General features: G+C 49.2%; 1 protein-coding gene and 1 long non-coding RNA gene across 2 annotated transcripts; one reads left to right on the top strand and one right to left on the bottom strand.

Moving 5' to 3' along the window:
• The first annotated feature begins 1,713 nt into the window (after nucleotides 1–1,713).
• On the top strand, nucleotides 1,714–5,110 carry LOC123358210. The gene is made up of 2 exons (XR_006575648.1): nucleotides 1,714–2,010; nucleotides 4,671–5,110. It is a non-coding gene; the product is annotated as an uncharacterized LOC123358210 (long non-coding RNA).
• Nucleotides 5,111–10,568: 5,458 nt separating this feature from the next.
• LOC123358208 (prolactin-releasing peptide-like) lies at nucleotides 10,569–15,806 on the bottom strand. The gene is made up of 3 exons (XM_045000880.1): nucleotides 15,288–15,806; nucleotides 13,202–13,362; nucleotides 10,569–11,111 (listed from the first exon to the last, which is right to left on the bottom strand). The coding sequence occupies exons 1-3, from the start codon at nucleotides 15,368–15,370 to the stop codon at nucleotides 10,948–10,950; spliced, it is 408 nt and encodes a 135-aa protein (XP_044856815.1). The 5' UTR covers nucleotides 15,371–15,806; the 3' UTR covers nucleotides 10,569–10,947.
• Between the last annotated feature and the right edge of the window lie 2,362 nt (nucleotides 15,807–18,168).

Raw genomic sequence — 18,168 nt, forward strand, 5'->3', positions numbered from 1 at the left:
TCTTTTTGTTTGATCCTCCCTGACTGATTTAATTGATTGAGATAATTTTTGCTTTGCCTGAATGTATAGGATGATGTCCTGATAATTTCCCCCGTAGAACTTGAACCACGATGGTGGTGGAACAGGAGAAAAAACACTTACATTATTGATATTGCCAATGTCTAGAAATTCCTGACTAAAAAGACATTGAGAACTGACCCTGGTAAAGAAGCAAAGAATTGCACACTGGCAGGAAAAAATTTGGGACTCCTGCTAAAAACTGTGGTATTGATTGGATTTTGGGGTTTATTTTGCAGGCTGCGCCCTGTGTTGTGGAATTTTTTTTTAGCATGTATTGCTCTCCCTAATTGGATTGTAAATGATATTACCCCTCCCCATTACTAACCCCTGTTTTTTAGAGCCTATTTGTTTTTTGTTTTTAAAGTTTGAGAAAATTCGGCCTGAAGGTTTGTTGAGTATTCTTAAAGCGGGGAGTTGTAGGCATAAATCTAGGAAATTTGGGAGAATGGCTTTGAATTTATGTGAACCAAAATACCTTTATGTAAAGTGCTTTGGATCGGGCCCAGGCAGGCACGCAATAGATAGAGAACTTGAAGAAGAAAAAAGGATCGGGCCCAGGCGGCGGGCAACAGACAACAAGCTTGGAATACTGGTTGATAACCTTGAGGGTGTAGTTGATAGAAAAGGTAATTAATTACTAGCGAGTAATGTTAGGCAGAGTACAAAGTTAACTCTGTGGTTGCTGGAGGGAATAGCAGTTGAATTTAGAAGTAAGTTAGGATGCAATTGTATTACTGTAAATGATTTAATTGATGATGTAATTTTCCTTTTTTGCCTGATGGTACTAAGGGTATTTGTATATTGTATGTAATGATTGATTGCCCAGTAGGGGTAGTTTTGTTTTGTTTTTTAGATATTAAGAAAATTGGTGTTAGCTGCATAGCATTTTATGTACCATGCATTTATTTACAGAGTTAAATTTATGTTATGTGTTTTTTGTTTTGTTTTGTGGTGTTTGTTTGTTTGTTTTTTTCTGGCCAGGATTGTTTTTTGTGTTTTATGTGGTTTATGTTGTGTTTTTTTTAGGACCCCCCCCTCCCTCAGTGTCAGTTTGATCGCCTGACATCTGAGGGATAATTTGGTAATAGAAGTTTGCCACAAGTTGGTGTGCTATTGAGTAGGGGGGAATCCTGTAGAATTTACACCATTTATTTGTTGTGCTTTGTTTTTGTTTGGTGTTGTTGGGGTTATGTTAAGAATTGCATGGTTATATAGGTTGGCTTTATAAAGTTTTAATTTTGGTTTGTGATAGATTGTGGTGTTATGTTGTTATAAGTTGGAAATGTTTTGCTAATGTTTTTATCCCTTTTTTTTTCCCCCTCCTTTTTGATTTTGGGTGGAGGGGGGAGGTGTTGAGAATATTTTGCTAGCTTGGCAGTTGGTAGTGTGGGAAGCTAAGATGTTTAGGTTTTTAGGATGGGTTAATTAGGCTTTGAGCTTTGTTTTGAGAAGTTGGCCTTGGCTAGTTCTATGAAGTTACAGCTGCGGGTGTGTTAAATTTGTTAATCAATTAGCAACTGCTTGCTTGCCTGCTTTAAGAGTATAAAGAGCATGCTGGAAATGAATAAAGTACTCTCTGCTTATGATCACATGGGTTGTCAGACTCTGTCCCTGCTCCTCTGCGATGCAACATGCGGTGTCTAATCACACAGGGAGGAGCTGTGCCTCCCTGCCAGGCCTAAGGACAAGAGCCAATACCTTGTAAATGGAGCCCTTATTTCCACCACTTTCCAGGACATTTCCCAAGCTGGATGTGATTACCGTGCAGAACACACCTACGTCTACTTTGAAATAACCCTGTTTTTGTACCTTCCCCACCCAACTAGGAGGCGGAGGAGTTTGCAAAGAGTGAAAGCTTAACCTACATGGAAACGTCGGCAAAATCCAACCACCAAGTGACCGAGGTGCTTATGGCCATAGGTCAGTTCCAAGTGAGAAGCCGCTGGACAGGTAACAGCACTGGAGAGGTCTGTGCCAGCTCTCTGCCTTGTGAGCGATAGCACTGCACCGCTTGTCTCCTCCCAGTTGCTCAGGGGCAATTAGGGTTGAGTCACTTGACCTGAAGAGGTCCAGGAACTGGAAAGTCTTTACTGTGACTGCAGCAGTGCCTTGCCTCTAGGCCTAGACAAGAGGTGACGGGTACACTCTGGCCTGTCAAGCCTCACAGCTGCCAAGAGCGAGCGAGACAGATCCAGAGCAGTGGCTTCCCCATTGCAAAGACAGACAGGCTGCCCCCCTGCGGCCCCCCCCCCAACTTCTGAGACAAGCAAACTGCTGGAGTGGTTCTGCCTTTGCCGCCGGGGTGAGGGTGGAACCTGCTGAGCGCTGAATGGGGAGGAGGTTCACCCCCCCTTTGGAACACCAGTCACTGGCCCTAGCAATGGGGAAGTGGGAATTTCTCCCCACTCCCCAGATTCCTCACTGTCACTCCCAGAGGATCTCTTCTCTCCGAGACCCATTCCCCTTGGCCCCAGTTATGATCCCCAGACAAACCAAGCCATGTTGCCTTCATCCCCCAGGCCAGAGATCAGAGGCCTCACCCAGGCTGGAAAACAAGATCCCTGCATCCTTCTTCCTTAGGGGGTAGAATAAAGCCCTCGAACCGGCTAGGACAGTGGCTCTCAACCTTTCCAGTTTACTGTCCCCCTTTCAGGAGCCGGATTTGTCTTGCGTACCCCAAGTTTCACCTCGCTTAAAAACTACTTGCTTGCAAAATCAAATCTACAGCTGTGTCGCAGCACACGACTACTAAAAACTGCTTACTTTCTCTTTTACCATCATTAATTAGAATATAAATGTTGTACTTACATTTCAGTGTATAGTGCACAGAGCAGCATAAACAAGTCATTGTCTGTATAAAATTTGAGTTTGTACTGACTTAGCTACTGCTCTTTAATGTGGCCTGTTGGAAACCTAGACAAATATCTAGATGAGCTGATGTACCCCCTGGAAGAGCTCTGCATATCCCTGGTTGAGAACCACGGGGCTAGGCAACAGAGCCAGAGGCTCAGCTAGACTGACTCAGCCTCGCTCCACTGGACTGGCCCAGAGAGTCTTTGAGGTTTCTTCTTTCTTCAGAGGACAGACACATCCAGCCCCCTCCCAAGAACCAGTTATGCCCAGAGACAATCCCGAGTGGTCAGTCCTCCCTTCACACGAACGCCGACTACTGCCAAGCCCCCAACGACGCTGGTTTCATGGGAGGCTAACCGGAACCAGCAGTTTGCAGACACTTCTGGCGAGCCGTTTCTTCCCTGTATGCAGGCCTGGAACCCTGGGGCTCTGTCCCACCCATCCCACTTCGCCTCCTGGGCCTCCAATACGTAGCTTACCCCACAGATGTTAGCCAGCTGACCCTGTATTGCCATATGGGGATTCAAACGTGGGGTATGCCTCCCCCTTGACCCTGCACTAGTGCACAAATGGCAAACCGCTGCCATTACCTTGGCAGTCCGTGAGATGGCACTAGAGTCTTCTCATGTTTGTTCCTATTAATGAAACCGCTTGGAGAAAGCTCTAGAATAATAGGACACAACTGCAGTAACAGATTCCACCTACAGCATATCATGAACCAATAATAAGCATTTACTACCCCATAGATATTCTTGGTCCTTAAGAATGCTAGCAGTTTGAGAGTGACAATTGAGGAGACACCTAGCACCCATCTTATGCCAGTTTCAAGTTAGGGTCTCCTACTTCTACTTCCTTTTTAAAATAATTTCACCAAAGCTTATAGAGATGTGATTTGCACATCATCACCACCATTCTATCTGATAATGGGATTTCCTGCAGACAACTTGGTGCAAAACAACATTTGCTGTCCTGAGATGTTTTTAGGGGGATGTCCATGATGCAGGTGCGGTGGAATCTGTAGATGTTCTAGGGTGGGGAATGAAGAGGTGTATGGGAGAGTCCTGAGGGAGGGACCATTTTCCAGAAAGAACAAAGGAGCATGAGGAAAATTGTGGATGGAAGTTTGTTAAATAGTAAGTGCAGGAGTCCTAGGCCAAGAAACATATGGGTCTCAAGGTAAAAAAATAGGAAGTTAATAAAGTTAAAATGTAAACTTAACTTAAATCACCATTATAAATAAGAACATACCGGGTCAGACCAAAGGTCCATCTAGTCCAGTATCCAGTCTTCTGACAGTGGCCACTGCCAGGTGTCCCAGAGGGAATGAACAGAACAGGTAATCATCAAGTGATCCATCCCCTGTTGCTCATATTTAGATATTTTAAATCTTAATAAATTTAGAGGGGCAGATCCCCAGGCCTAGCCAAATAGCACATGAGGGATGGAGAAAGTGGCTCCTAAGGTTCCTTTTCCTCTCTCTCTTGCTTGTTGTGGGTCAGTCCTTGGCATAAATTGAAAGAGCCCTGGGGCTGCTCTAAGTTTCACCCCCAGGAACCATTCTGCTGGTTGGGGATCGGGCCACACCCCAGCCCACTGCTGATGGGAGGGGGACACAGCAGGGGAACCCCTAGCTGCTCCATTAGCGGATGGAAAGTTGCCCTAACAAAGTCAAAGGAGGGTCCGAGTATGTAGCACAAAATGTTACAATAGCTCAGCAGAGAAGGACCGAGAATTTCTTATTCTGAGTTTCTTCACAGCTCCCGAGTTATTGAAATAGGAACAACAGAAGGAACCAGCCCCTCAGCCTCAGCCCTGGAAGAAGTCACGCGTGGACCTGCGAGAGCCAAGCAATCAGACTAAGAAGTGTTGCATGAACTAAAGGAAATGGCAGACTGACCTAAGGTTACCATCAAGTGTGGTTTTATGGGGGGCGGAGGTAAGGGGGTAAGGGAGGCTGGCCCTATGTATTGTGTGCAGGCTGCATGGTTCTAGGGGGCAGCTGGTGTGTCAGACCGTGATTATTGCTCTTATTTTTCATTATTGTCAGTGTTCGATTGAAGAATTGTTCGAGAGGAGATATTGCCGAATGCAAGGAACCTGAAAAGCGCTGCAAGTCTCCTATCGCTTGTGTTTGCTCAGTGTTATCATTATACAATACAGTGCAAAGTAGCTTCACAAATAAAAACAGCAAAAAGGAGGAGGAGTCTCTCTCTCCTCCCCGCCCCCCTTCACCTGTGCAAATTCTATAAAACTTTTACAGAGGCTGTTAACATTAAGGTCACCCAATCATTAAATGCAAGACATGGAATAGCCAGAACATGCAGCTCAAGTTTAATATTGCCTTAAGAACTCATGATTTTGTCATGAGTCTTGTGATTTTTGGGGCGTTTGTTAAAGCTTCAGCTGCTGGAGTCAGATGATCACTTGGGAATCTTTAAACAAACAACAAATCCAAAACTAACATTTTCTGGCCCTCCTGGTTGTGGAAAAAACTGAGAACATGAAACAAGCACACCCTGAAGGTCCAGAAACCAGATTGTAAATAAGGAGACTCTGAACATTGTTTAAAAGTCTCATGAATTTCTGGGAGAAGATGGGGGCTGATTTCTCATTTGAGTACCTGGGATTGGCAACACTTCAATAGTATAGATTTAAAGAAATAAACCAGGGCCTGATTCTCCTCAAACTTACACACTTGCAACACTAAAGCGAATGGCGTTAACTTACATTGGTGTAAATAAGAGAATCAGACCTTCTCACTTAGGCCACGTCCACACTAGAAACTCCAGCTGGCACAGTGGTGCTGCATCTACACAAAAAGGGTTTGCCAGGATGTTACCCAAGCCCAGCAAACTTTTTCTGTTGCAGAATAGGCAAAAAAATCAAATTTTGTCTTGCGCTTGTCAGGTAACCAGTTTACTAACATATCTAACCTTGTTAATTTCAGCACACTTAGTTGTGAACTGATCACCGATGCCTCAATGCTAAGGGCATGTCAAGATTCAAAGATCATCTACTTGTGAATTCAGCAAAGAGTCCTGTGGCACCTTATAGACTAACCGACATATTGGAGCATGAGCTCTCATGGGTGAATACCCACTTCGTCGGATGCATGTGTATTCACCCACAAAGCTCATGCTCCAATACGTCTCTTAGTCTATAAGGTGCCATAGGACTCTTTGCCGCTTTTACAGATCCAGACTAACACGGCTCCCCCTCTGATACTTGGGAATTGTCCCTCTGAAGAGAGGCAGTAGTTTTAATGGTGTGTGGCGGGAGGGAGTTGATTCTCTTACATCCGAGGAGCACAAAACAGCTGAAGGGACTTTGCTCAGGTTTACTGAATTTTTTACCTAAGTTCCAGCGGAGACCAAGCATGGAAAGCTTGATCTGAAAAGGCACAGGATCATGAGCTTGTGAAAACGGACTAACTGAAGCCATTTTACTACCTGAGCTACAGTATTTACACTGCAGCCAACGTTGCAAGATAAAGCCAGGGTGAGATGTACCGTTGATAGGAGCACTGCACATGCAGCGAGAAAACACCCCTGGAAGGGGTCACAGCTGAGGGTCTACAGGCCATTTGCTATAACCAGTGCTCAAGACTCAGTGAATTGGTTCAATGACACCACATTTGGGAAGTGCAGAGGCTCATTTCACTGCAGCTGTAGCAGCCACCAGCCAGTCTCTGCTATTTCAGGAGGGTGAAGTCATCCTCCTGTACACATGTGCTTACAGCACGTCACATGATCTCACCGCTAAACTCCTGCTGTTGCTTATACACATCGTCCCACCCCAGACAGACCCAGCCCGGGGGAACCGTTACAGAGTTCCATGGCTGAAGTATGCCACATTGACTCAGCTGGGGCTGAACCTAGTAACTTTGCTTGCATGGTGGTGGGTGCACCGCAATTAGTTACTGACAAACGGCCACACTCCTACACTGAGGTGCTGCATCTTGCAGCTGGTTTTGAGCTTCATTGCTTTGCAAAGGTGTCAATTGTATACGAGCTTCTCCTCTAGACAGACAGTACGGAAAACTTCCCAGCTTGCTTCCCTATGGCAGGGTATAGGGAATTCAGAGGCCATCACTGGCTTCTGTTGAGATACAGCAAGGGGGGCCACCTTGCTATTAGCATCAGACATCAACTCAAGTATTACAGACAAGTGCACTTAGCACCACATGGAGAAAGAGGAACCTCCCATCACCTGTGTTGAGGCCAGGACAGCTCCTAGCAGTGTGCAGGCTTGGTCCTGGATGTGTCACACAGGCATGCCAGGCGCCCCCATCCCCGTAGTGTATTTTCTCAAGGAGCCAGGGTGGATCTGTTTTGATGGTGGGCTAAGCATGTTTCTCTCTTCCCCTCCTGCTTGGGTGGCATATTAGCCCCCCTTGCAGTGGGTTTTGTTGTAAAGACACATTTAGAGGCATGGGGCAGTTCACACCTCTCAGGGTGGTTGTTTCTGGCCATCTGCTGGCTCAAGCCAGGTCTACACTACAGCCTTCTGCCAGCATGGCTGGATCGGGGGGGGGGTGACCCCTGTGTAACACATCTGTGCCTGCACCAAGCCTGGAGTGCCGATACACAGCAGAACTGCACTTCTACTGGGACAGCTTGTTTCCCCTGTGGCGGTGGGGAGAGTCTGGAATAATCCATGGGGGCAAAGCCTTTCAAGGGCAGGCCAGACCCCAGGCAGACATCGCCACGTTGGTTAGTCTCAGTTCACATTTTCCATCCACTGCCCTGCAGCCAGGAGGGTCAGAAGTGGGACCCCAGGAGCTGAAGCCTTAGGCCTGGGTCTATAGTTTGTCTATGCACTGATCTGGCTCTGGGAAGTGAATCAGCCCTGCCTCCAGCATAGACCTGTCAGGCAGAATCCATCACCCACATCCCAGGCAGCTCAAAACCAAAAGGGAAGGGAGAGGCTTATCTGAAAGGGTCCTCAGGAGACAGGCCACCCTCCAGCAGAAGCAGATCACTGGCTGGGCTCTGGGTCACTCAGAGGATCCAGGGGTTTGTCTAAGAGGAGGAACTCCTAGGCTGCTGCCTCTTCCTGCTTAAATACCTGCCCTGCTACGCCCAGCTGGAAGCTGGCTGCCTCTAATTGGCAGGCTGAGCGGGGCCTCTGGGGCCTGGCTCCCTTTGCAGAACATTAACCCTTGTCCTCTCTGATTGAGCGTGGGACACATTCACCCCAGCGCTGACACACTCCAGAAGCCTTCTCAGCCCCTGGGCGGTCGTCCCATTTGCTTCCTGACCAGCAGCCTCACTGTGCGCAAGGCTTGTGTCACTTTTGGAGGCGGAGAATTTCCCCCTCCCCCGTCAGTGCAGTGACTCCTGAGTTACCCTGGGGGGAGAAAGGGGAATCGGGGCTCCCCAATTATGGGGTAGTTGCTGCTTTCCCCGGCAGCGGCTGTTCATGCTGCAGGAGCTCAGGGCTGGGCTTTCTCCCTGGGCTTCTGTTTCCCCGCAGGCTGCACGGTGGGGCTCTCCATGGTCAGGAGAAGCAGAGGCCTGTGGGCAGCTCTCAGCACCCAAGTTGCTCCCCCAGAGGCCAGAGCAGCCTCCTGCCTCCTCCTGTGCTGCGGGCCCAGCAGCCCCCTTCCTCGCCCGCTCCAGCCCTCTCTGCCCCGGAGCCGCCTGAGAGCGCAGCCAGGGGAAGCGCCGGCCGGCTGGGGGAGCAGCTCGTGTTCCTTCCCGCCCGGGGAACGTTCTGTGCCTGCTGAGAGCCCCTTCCCCCACTCGCCAGGGGTCCCGCACGCTGTCTCCTGCCACAGCCCCGCAAGCCAGGCTCTGCAAAGGGGCTGCCTGCCGCCCAAGCTGGTGCCTGCTGCCACGGGAGCCGCCACTTCAGGGCTGGGCAACAGGCTGCCACTACCCCCCCGCCCGCAGTAACCAGGCTGTTAGTGTCCGGTCACTACGTCTGACCGAACACGCCAGGTTCCCTTTTAGCTGGACTTTCCGGTCAGAAACCGGACACCCGGCAACCCTAATTTCTGATTCTGTGCTAGCGGCTGCGTATTGCTCCCACTGCCAAACGTGGTGCGAGACTCGTATCCCCCTTTTCCAGAGGCATTTGTAGCCCCACTCAAGCCAATGGCGCTAGGCCGAGTTTCACCCGCAGCGGATCTGGCCTACTCCGCAGTGTTTCTCAAGTACCGTAGCGCAGCCTGGCAGTCCGGGCTGGCTGCCGGTGGGCCGCGGACAGCAGAATAGCAGCGGGGAGCTCAGCCCAGCCAGCTCAGTGCGGGACAGCAGACGTGCATTGTTTAAAAGGAGAGCAGGGACATTGTACATGGCAGTTTGGTGGAAGGGGGAAGTCAGGCCTATGTGGATTCAGCGGAGGGTGACTAGATGTCCCGATTTTATAGGGACAGTCCCGATATTTGGGGCTTTTTCTTATATAGGCTCCTATTACCCCCATCCCCGTCCCGACTGTTCACACTTGCTGTCTGGTCACCCTAAGTCAGCATCTTCTAGACTTTTAAGCCAGAAGGGACCATTAGATCATCTGGTCTGACCTGACTAATAGGCAAATCTCATGCAGAGCAGCATGGGTGGCCCGCAGTGAGTGACAAACAGAGCTGGGAATTAGAGACGCCAGCTCAGGCCTCAGCAGAGCAGTAAGAGTTTCTTGTCCTAGGAGGTGGGTGGAACTCCACAGATGCGCAATGGCAAGATGTCAAGTATCAGAGGGGTAGCCGTGTTAGTCTCGTTCTGTAGAAGCAGCAAAGAATCCTGTGGCACCTTATAACTAACAGATGTTTTTGCAGCATGAGCTTTCGTGGGTGAATACCCACTTCTTTGGATGCAAGCAGTGGAAATTTCCAGGGGCAGGTGTGTATATATAAGCAAGCAAGAAGCAAGCTAGAGATAACGAGGTTAGATCAATCAGGGAGGATGAGGCCCTGTTCTAGCAGTTGAGGTGTGAAAACCAAGGGAGGAGAAACTGGTTCTGTAATTGGCAAGCCATTCACAGTCTTTGTTTAGTCCTGAGCTGATGGTGTCAAATTTGCAGATGAACTGGAGCTCAGCAGTTTCTCTTTGAAGTCTGGTTCTAAAGTTTTTTTGCTGCAGGATGGCCACCTTAAGGTCTGCTATTGTGTGGCCAGGGAGGTTGAAGTGTTCTCCTACAGGTTTTTGTATATTGCCATTCCTAATGTCTGATTTGTGTCCATTTATCCTTTTCCTTAGAGACTGTCCAGTTTGGCCGATGTACATAGCAGAGGGGCATTGCTGGCAAGATGGCTGCATTGCATGGCATTGCATGGCATTGCATGGCAAGAGGGGCATTGCATGGCAAGATGGCTGCCATCTGGACTGTGCAGAGCAAGCTGTGTGGGGCCTGCTGAAATGGCCATCTTGATTCGCCAGCGTATTACTCCTGCTGGCATGACACATGGGTCAGGGGAGTAGGGCCAGTTATATTCCACCTGCTTTCAGATGGATTCAGAATCCAGACTAAAACGCTGGCTCCTCTGCCCGGTGATCACGTCAAAAGACTTTATTGTGTGGAAGAGAAATTGTTCAGGAAGAGAGACGCAATCTCAGGGGAAAGTGATGCCACTCGGTTCTAAAGATCCTACGGCCCAGGAGAGTTGAGACAAGTCTGATACGTTTCAAGTAACAGCAGACACGTGCCGGGCTCGGTTTCTCAATTTTTTTTATTATTTTTTTGGTTTGTATAAAAGAGCCCATGTTCTAGGAAGATAATTAACATGGGAATTTGTATTTCTTTCCCCCAGCAATTTTCTGGCACAAATCATGTTAGATTGAGAGCAAAAGCCAGAGATGGGGACAAATGGGGAACAGGGGAGAGAAAAAGAAAAAACAGACGAGAGGGAAATTGTCTGCAAAAATACTGGAGTTATCAACTGCTCTTTGGTTTCTATCATTTATAGCCAAAGATACTGTACATTGAAATGAGACCAAACATTTTCATGTGCCTAGAAGAGAGGCTGGGATGTGGAAGGGAGAGAGGAGAAGGGTCTTTTCTTATCATCATTCAAATTCATTCTTTGTCTTGGCCATTTCATTCATCTTGAAGGGATTCACTGCTTTCTTCTAGAGGGAAGCAAGCTTGCCTGTGTCCATAGCCCGACTTCCGGGAGCTCTCCACGACAGTTCTCCTCCAGCCAAACCGTCCCACGGGTCTGATCCCACGCCCCGTGTACCAGGAAGGGTCGATATCAGGGTCTAGAAGGCAAAGGCCAGGAAGTCTTTAGAACGTGAGGCTGAGGACTAATTCTCCTGAGCATGTGTCACAGCCACCTGCTTGGGATGGAGAAGGAGGGACTTCCCGAGCTAAAACCATGGACTGGTCCAGCTGGAGTTAAAGCTCCCAAGCTATAGGCTGTGATCGCTCATATCCTCTGCGGCTCAGGCCCGGACCTGTAACATACACTTGCCAGTGGTTGCATCTGCCTTGTCATTGCCGGTGGTGAGCAGGTGGCGTGGCCTTCGCTTATTTTAAAATGACAATGTCTTTTGCACAGTAATGAAGGAGGGAAGGGGGTAGCCATACAGAGGCGGGACTGGGTGACTCAGGGCACTGGGAATGGGGTGCATCCCTCTTCCCCTGTCTGGTTCCCGTTGTGCCGGCCCTATGGAGAAGCACAGGATTCGATTCTCCGGGGACTGCCGTCCAGCCCCTTCCACAACCACCGCTAAAAACCAACAGCAGCACCCTGAGCCACGCAGCGCAAACAGGGCCCTGCTGGGGTGACGGGAACCAAGGGCCACATTCTCGGCTTGGAGCAGATCCTTTGAAAGCAGTGGGGCTCCGCTGATTTACAGCCGCTGAGGATCTGGCCCATGTGCTTAGTTCTCTGGCTCTGCAGTGACTCACTTGCTGACATGCGACCTGTGTGTCCTCGCGGCAGTTAGAACATGGGCTTTGTGCTATGAGCACGTGGGGCCCTGTCATTCTGAGACTGCCGACAGCCCGGTGTGTGTATAGGCTGCCCCACCACCAGAGCACCAGGCAACTCCATTGCCCAAGCTAATTCAGGTGGGCTGGGGAGTCAGGAGAGCTGGGTTTTAACCCTTCCTGTTACCTCGAGAAAGTCACCGCCCCTGTGTCTGGTGTGTTTATATTGCAAACTCCTTCAGGAAGGGCTGTTACTGCCGGGGTGTGCCTGGCGCTTAGCACAGAGTGGCCTGATCGCGTTGGGTGCCACCGGGTGCTGCCATGACACACGTTGTAGGAAGAGATTTGCTGGACAGGCTGATTAAAAACTGCAAGTTTTTGAGTTCTGCTGTCTGGACAGTTCCTCTAGACTTTTCCTGGCTCATGGAACCTGCAACGCGGCTGGGCCAGGAAACTCCGTCTGTCGGCCCTTTGTAGGCCTTGCTGGGGAGAACGGCCTTCGGGGTGGGCGGGAGGAAGGGGGTTAAGAGATGTAAGGAATTGTTTTGGAGTGTCTGAAGTCCCTCGAAAGGACCGTTTTGAAGTCCAGCTCCTGGACTGAGCCAGAGCGGAGTGGCTGGGTGTGTGTGTGGGTGGACTGGGTTGCAGAAGATGAGAGGGAAAATGCAGAGGCAGGAGGGGGAAGCTATGTGGAGCAAGAGGGGGATTCTGGAGGGAGAAGAACAAAGCCTAGATAATGAAAGGACAGAAAGCTCAGCCATCTCACGCTGCAGCCGTCTAGCCTGGCAGTAACCCGCAATGTTGCACGTTCACCGGCAGAGGGCGCTGCGACACAGGCCCGAGCACACAGGGGCTAGCAATGACAGCCTTAACCCAGAGGCCTTTGCAAAAACTTTTGCTGCATTTGAACAACTCCAGGTGTCTGGGGTCAGGTTGGGACAAGTCCTTACACAGGTGTGTGCGTGTGTGCAAGGGGACCCTGCTCCTGCCATGCCAGGCCCACGCCCGGCTGCGGTCAGTGTGCACGGGGAGGTACAGGGAGGAGGCAGAGCGGCTTGAGGTGCTCTGAGTGCGGGCAGGCTTCATACGCACACAGCGCTGCTCCTGCACCTCGGCACTACACGCTGTTCAACGCCTGGGCGCTCTGGAGACTCTCCACCCTGTGACTAAACCAGGCTCTGAACATAGGCTACCACGGGAGAGAGACAGGAGAAGCCTCTCTATTAAACACTGACCCTGCCATGACACCCACTGATACCGTCACCGACCTCCTAGGCTCTTCTGTGCTGGATCCAATTATCTGGGGGAGGGCAGAGATAACGGGGGTGGGGGGGGCAGCAGAGCCATTTGGGGTGGCTGTGCGCCAGTCTGCACCAGCTGAGGAGCTGGCCTGGCTGCTGCAGTTACAGGGACTTACTCCTGATTTCCATGGATCGCTCGTGGAGTCGGCATTCGGCTTTGGGCAGGGCCAGACAGGTGAGCAGCAGGTCCATGAAGCAGGCAGCCAGCAGTTTCATTCCCTTCAGCTCCCCCAAGGCTTGTGGCTGGTGCCGGAATTTAGCAAGGTGTGAGTCCAGCCTGCAGAAACAGAGACCAGGAGAGTTAATGAGACGTCATCTTGGGTGGGGGTGGGGTGAGCAAATCAATCCACTCTCTGGAGAGACACCCGCTGAATAACAGGAATTACAGCTGTTCCCGGGAAACTGGAGGAAACATGGAAGTGCCAACGTTTTGAAACGGGTTTTTGTTCCAAATTGGACTGAAAAGCTGAAATTTCCCGCAAAATAAAAAATTCCAAGATTTTTTAAAATTTGGAACCATTAAAATGTTTTGTTTAGTTAATGTCAAAACAATACACACTATTAAACCATCAATCTTAAATACATTACAATTAATGGTTTAATATAAAAGTCAAAACGAAACAAATCAAAATGAGGAGATTCAAAACACTGTGTTTTGACTCTATCAATATGAAACACTTCAACATTATTGAAATGAAACCAGAAAGTCAAAACGGTTCATTTTGGTTCTTTATGCATCCAAAATGTTGTCAGAATTGACACATTCCCGCAAAATAGTTGGACTTTGACAAAACTGCATTTTCCAATGGAAAAAAGGTTCCCCTGAAAGTGTTTTGTCAAGCACCAGTGGGAACGGATGCATGATCAGCATTGTCAACCACACCTTAGTCATTCTAAAGTCATGAGTCAGGTCCCCCCAATCATGAGATGATGATATATATATATATATATATATATATACACGTTTCTTTTTATTTGCCAGTCTGGTTTCTGAGCTGCTACAGTGCACTTGAGTTATATTTTCAAGCTTTTCTCCTCAGCCAGTAGAGCGAAAAACCATTTTTGATGAAAGCCAGGAATCTCGTGCGATCTCTGGATTCCGAAAACTGGATAAAACATCTCGAGAGTTGGCATCACTCTCAGCAGTGAGTGAGTAGCTGCCTTTTTGGAGCTGCAACTAAACCTGAAACCTAAACTTACCTGTGAAACCACACACAGGAGCAAACGTGACTCCGTCTCCTCTGTGGGCATGTAACCGGGCGGCTTGTCTGGGTTCTGGAGTCTGGGCTAAGCCAGGCCGGAGTACAAGAGGAGCCTCACCTGAGCGGATGCAGGTGATTTAATATAAGAGGCAGCAGGATGCGGCAGGTGTGTGGCTGGTTGAGAGGGAGGAAGGAGCAGGAGGGCAAGCAAAGGAGACAGAGGGCTGAGACCCGGCGGCTTTGGTTACAAGACTCTCTGGGGTGCTTAAGGGGCCCATAAGGGGCTGCTAGAGGCAAGACACTGCAGAGGCATCCCTGGCCACAAGGGGGCGCTTGCACGGCAGCAACACTCTAGGGCAGAAAAGGGCAGTGAAAGGGCTGCAAGCCGGACCACCAGAGTGACACAGGCACCGATGCCTTGAGCTGGTAACTGCATCTGTGACATGGGTCCAAGGAGCTGGCTGGGGTAGAAGCAGGTGGGGGGGGGGGGACAAAGGGGGCAGTGGGCAGGCCAGCATTGTCCCATCCATTTGCATTGCTCATGGCAGAGATGTAACACAGCCAGGGCTAATACGTTTCTGCTGCCCATTCATCCGTAAAGCCGCGGAGTAGCTGCTGGCTTTGGAAGTGCTGGCAGTGGGGCCACTGGGGAGATCCGTGACCTTTGCTCCCTCCATCAGGGGTGTTGGTGCGAGTGAATGCCCTGGGCCCAGAGTTTTGAAAGTACTCTGCCCTGGAGATGATTGAGCCCTGCACCAAAAGCTACATATTTTGAAGGCACCAAGGACCATAAAAACTCTCTGAGCCCTCGTCATCTCTGGCCTCGATCCTGCAACCTCCTTTCCAGGCCTCCGCGACAGCCAGGTCAAACCCCTCCCTCCTGTCTCACGGCTGGGATTGTCTTCTGACCTTCCAGCTATGACCACGTCACCCTGCTTCCCTGCAGTCGGTTAAACGTCTTGTTCTCACTGTTAATGTCTTTCATGGCTCGGCTCCTTACCTGCGCTTCTTTTTGTCTGAGCCTACTGCCTCCACTCTGCCGACGATGCCGACCTTGTCGACCTGTCTGTCCACTTCTCCCATGCTTCCCAGGTGCAGAGAGTTCCTGTCCCAACTAGCCCTCACAACTGCCACCCCAGGCCTCCTTCTCCTCAAGGCCTACTTGTGTGTCACGAAGCCACTGGTGGTGACAACTGCTAATGGCTCATTAATGGACAGTGGGGATCGCCCAGAGTATTTTGTGCATTTGTTTGCATCTCATAATTTATTTGATCTTGTAAGAAGACTCAGACCCATCTACAGTGCACATTCATCGGCTATGCACCCTTCGGTCACCTTATCTGTTGTTCCATCACCTCATTCCCTCACATTGTTTGCTACGCCTGCTCGATTGCTTTTGACTTTCTCTGGGTGTGTCTTGTGGTAAGTTGGGCCCTTACCCTGCAAGCGGCTGTGTGTGACCAGAACCCTGCATTGCGTGGCCAGGGTCAGGACCTCAGACCGAGTTCATCGGGGCCTGGTCTGTCTTTTACCGTGTTTTTGCCACAAAGGGGCTGTGATCTGATTGAGGGCCGTGGGCACATAAAGAATCCAACACACCTCCTCTGAGCACAGTTAGAGGCATGTCAAGATCTTAAGGATCATAGCACAACTCTCCCCCTCTGTCCATCTCCTGATGTGCTACCTGGAAAAGCTTGAAGTCAGGGAACAACTGCATCCAGTATAGTGTCCTAAGCAGACTGTCAATTCCCAGTGTGTGTAGACTCATAGACTTTAAGGCCAAAAGGATCATCTAGTCTGACCTCCTGCACATTGCAGGCCCCGCAACCTCACCCACCCAACTCCTGTAATATTTATGAAGCACCAACAAAGTGCTTTGCCTAGAAATGAAATACTCCTGTCATCCTCCCTACCCCCTCTGCTGTTTATTTTTCTGCCTTCCTCTCTAGGAGCAAGGGGTGAACTCCTGCCCCTCTGCCCATGGTTACTGGAAATGGGAACAAAATGTTTTCCTCATTCCATAAAAGTATTTCAATATTTAAAATTTTTTCCCCATCCTGACTCGGGATGAGAAGTCAAAATCTCAAAAATTTCCTGAACTGAAAATTTGAAAAAAAAAAAAATCAGTTTGGGTCAATCAAAATGTTTCATTTTGATCATTTCAAAGTGTTTTATTTCAGTTTTGACTCTTAATTTCTTTAACTATCGCTAGCTGAAATTTTGAAATGAAAAGTTGTTTAGGAATCAGAACTTTTCATTTCAAAAAATGCCAAAATGAAACATTCTGAACATTTTCAAAAAAAGTCAAGTCAAGAAATTAATCAGAACTGACCCTTTTGCATGAGAAATTTTGGTTTTTGAGAAATCAGCTTGTTCTGATGAGAAACACTGAGTAAAAACCATTCCCGACTAGCTCTGATTGCTCTTCCTTTTCATATACTCCTTGGTGAATGACAATAAGACATTGTAAGAAAAGAATTGCTTTCAAAAGCTTCTTGGTCTATTACTTCTGTTCATTGTTATTTTCTATCCAAGTTACTGACCTGCTTATACACTGAAGTGGTTCAGAAATAGACAGATGTCTTCAGCCTAGGAAATAAATGACCAAGTCATCTGGCTGCGTGAGGCGTCAACACAAGTGTAAGTGTTCATTGTAACCTCCAGTCTCAGTGGCAAGTCCTACTACCTTGTTAATTCTTTCCCTAGCACCTCAGAGAGGGCGTTTTGGAAGCCATTTCTTATTGATGTGAATAAAAAGGAAACTCGTGCTGGGGGCAGGGAGAAGGCCGGCTGTCATTTAATGAAGCAATGGTTAGAAAAATATAGGGGAAGCTGTAGGGGATCCAAGCTCTGGCCCAATGAGCCCACGTGCATGACTAAGGCCAGCAGAACTTGAAGCTGGGTGGGCTAGTGGTGAGACCATTGGGCTGGGGCCCAGAACTGGTAGATTTCTGGTTCTGGTTCTATCGCTGACCCTTGCCAGGCCCTTACTCTCTTTAGTCCTCACTTTCCTGTCTGTCAAACAGGCATCACAATACTTCCTGACAGCAGGTTCTGAGGCCTAATGAACGTTTGTTAAGCAGGCTGAGATCCTTGGGGGGTGGGCGGGGCTGTACACCCGCAAACTATTGGTCTGAATCATGCTAGGAAATCCATGTAATTGGATGATGCCATGAAGGTGTTCGGTGGGGACGGCTACCTACTGAAAGCTGTGCCTGGGGAAGGAGCCACGCAGTTCCCAGTGACACTGAAGACAACTGTCAGACTGACTCCTCCTGCACCCCTATGTCTGACACTGCAGACACTGGAGCTCTCGGGCCCAGCCCAAAGCCCACTGGGAGTCTTTCCATGGATGTCAGCAGGCCCTTAGCGGGCATCCTAAGAAGGGTTTCAGGTGCCTTAGTGAAGGGCTGGAAGTCAGGTGCTTTAGGACTTGTCTGCACTTGAAATGCTACAGCAGCACAGTTGTTGCACTGCTGTAGCGCTTTGGTGTAGACGCTCCCTATGCTGAGAGGAGAGATTCTCCCATCGCTGTAGTTAATCCACCTCCCTGAGAGGTGGTAGCTAGGTTGATGGTTCCAGCAACCTAGCACTGTTTACACGGGAACGTAGGTCAGCTTAACTACCCGCGGAAGGGTGTGCATTTTTCATACCCTTGAGCAACGTAAATTTTCTAGTTTAGAGTAGCCCTTAGTTGCCACCTCCTTATTTCTCTGAATCGCAAACCATTAATTCCTATGAGCTGCAGGAGCACCCCTTTGGGAGAGCAGGATCAGTTCCATGACAGAGCCGCACAAGCCCTGACTCTCATACCTGTAACTGGACGAACCATTAGTGAATGGTGGCCCTAGGCTGGATTTGCGTTTACTCCGATGCCTCCC

The sequence above is a fragment of the Mauremys mutica genome, unplaced genomic scaffold (assembly GCF_020497125.1).
Source record: "Mauremys mutica isolate MM-2020 ecotype Southern unplaced genomic scaffold, ASM2049712v1 001635F_np12_obj, whole genome shotgun sequence".
NCBI lineage: Eukaryota > Metazoa > Chordata > Testudines > Geoemydidae > Mauremys > Mauremys mutica.

Coding starts and splice junctions, on each gene's coding strand:
- LOC123358208 (XM_045000880.1), bottom strand. CDS start 15,370: ATGGGAGAAGTGGACAGACAGGTCGACAAGGTCGGCATCGTCGGCAGA. Junction 13,363..15,287: donor TCAGACAAAAAGAAGCGCAG/GTAAGGAGCCGA, acceptor CTGTTTCTGCAG/GCTGGACTCACACCTTGCTA. Junction 11,112..13,201: donor GCGATCCATGGAAATCAGGA/GTAAGTCCCTGT, acceptor TTTGCCTTCTAG/ACCCTGATATCGACCCTTCC.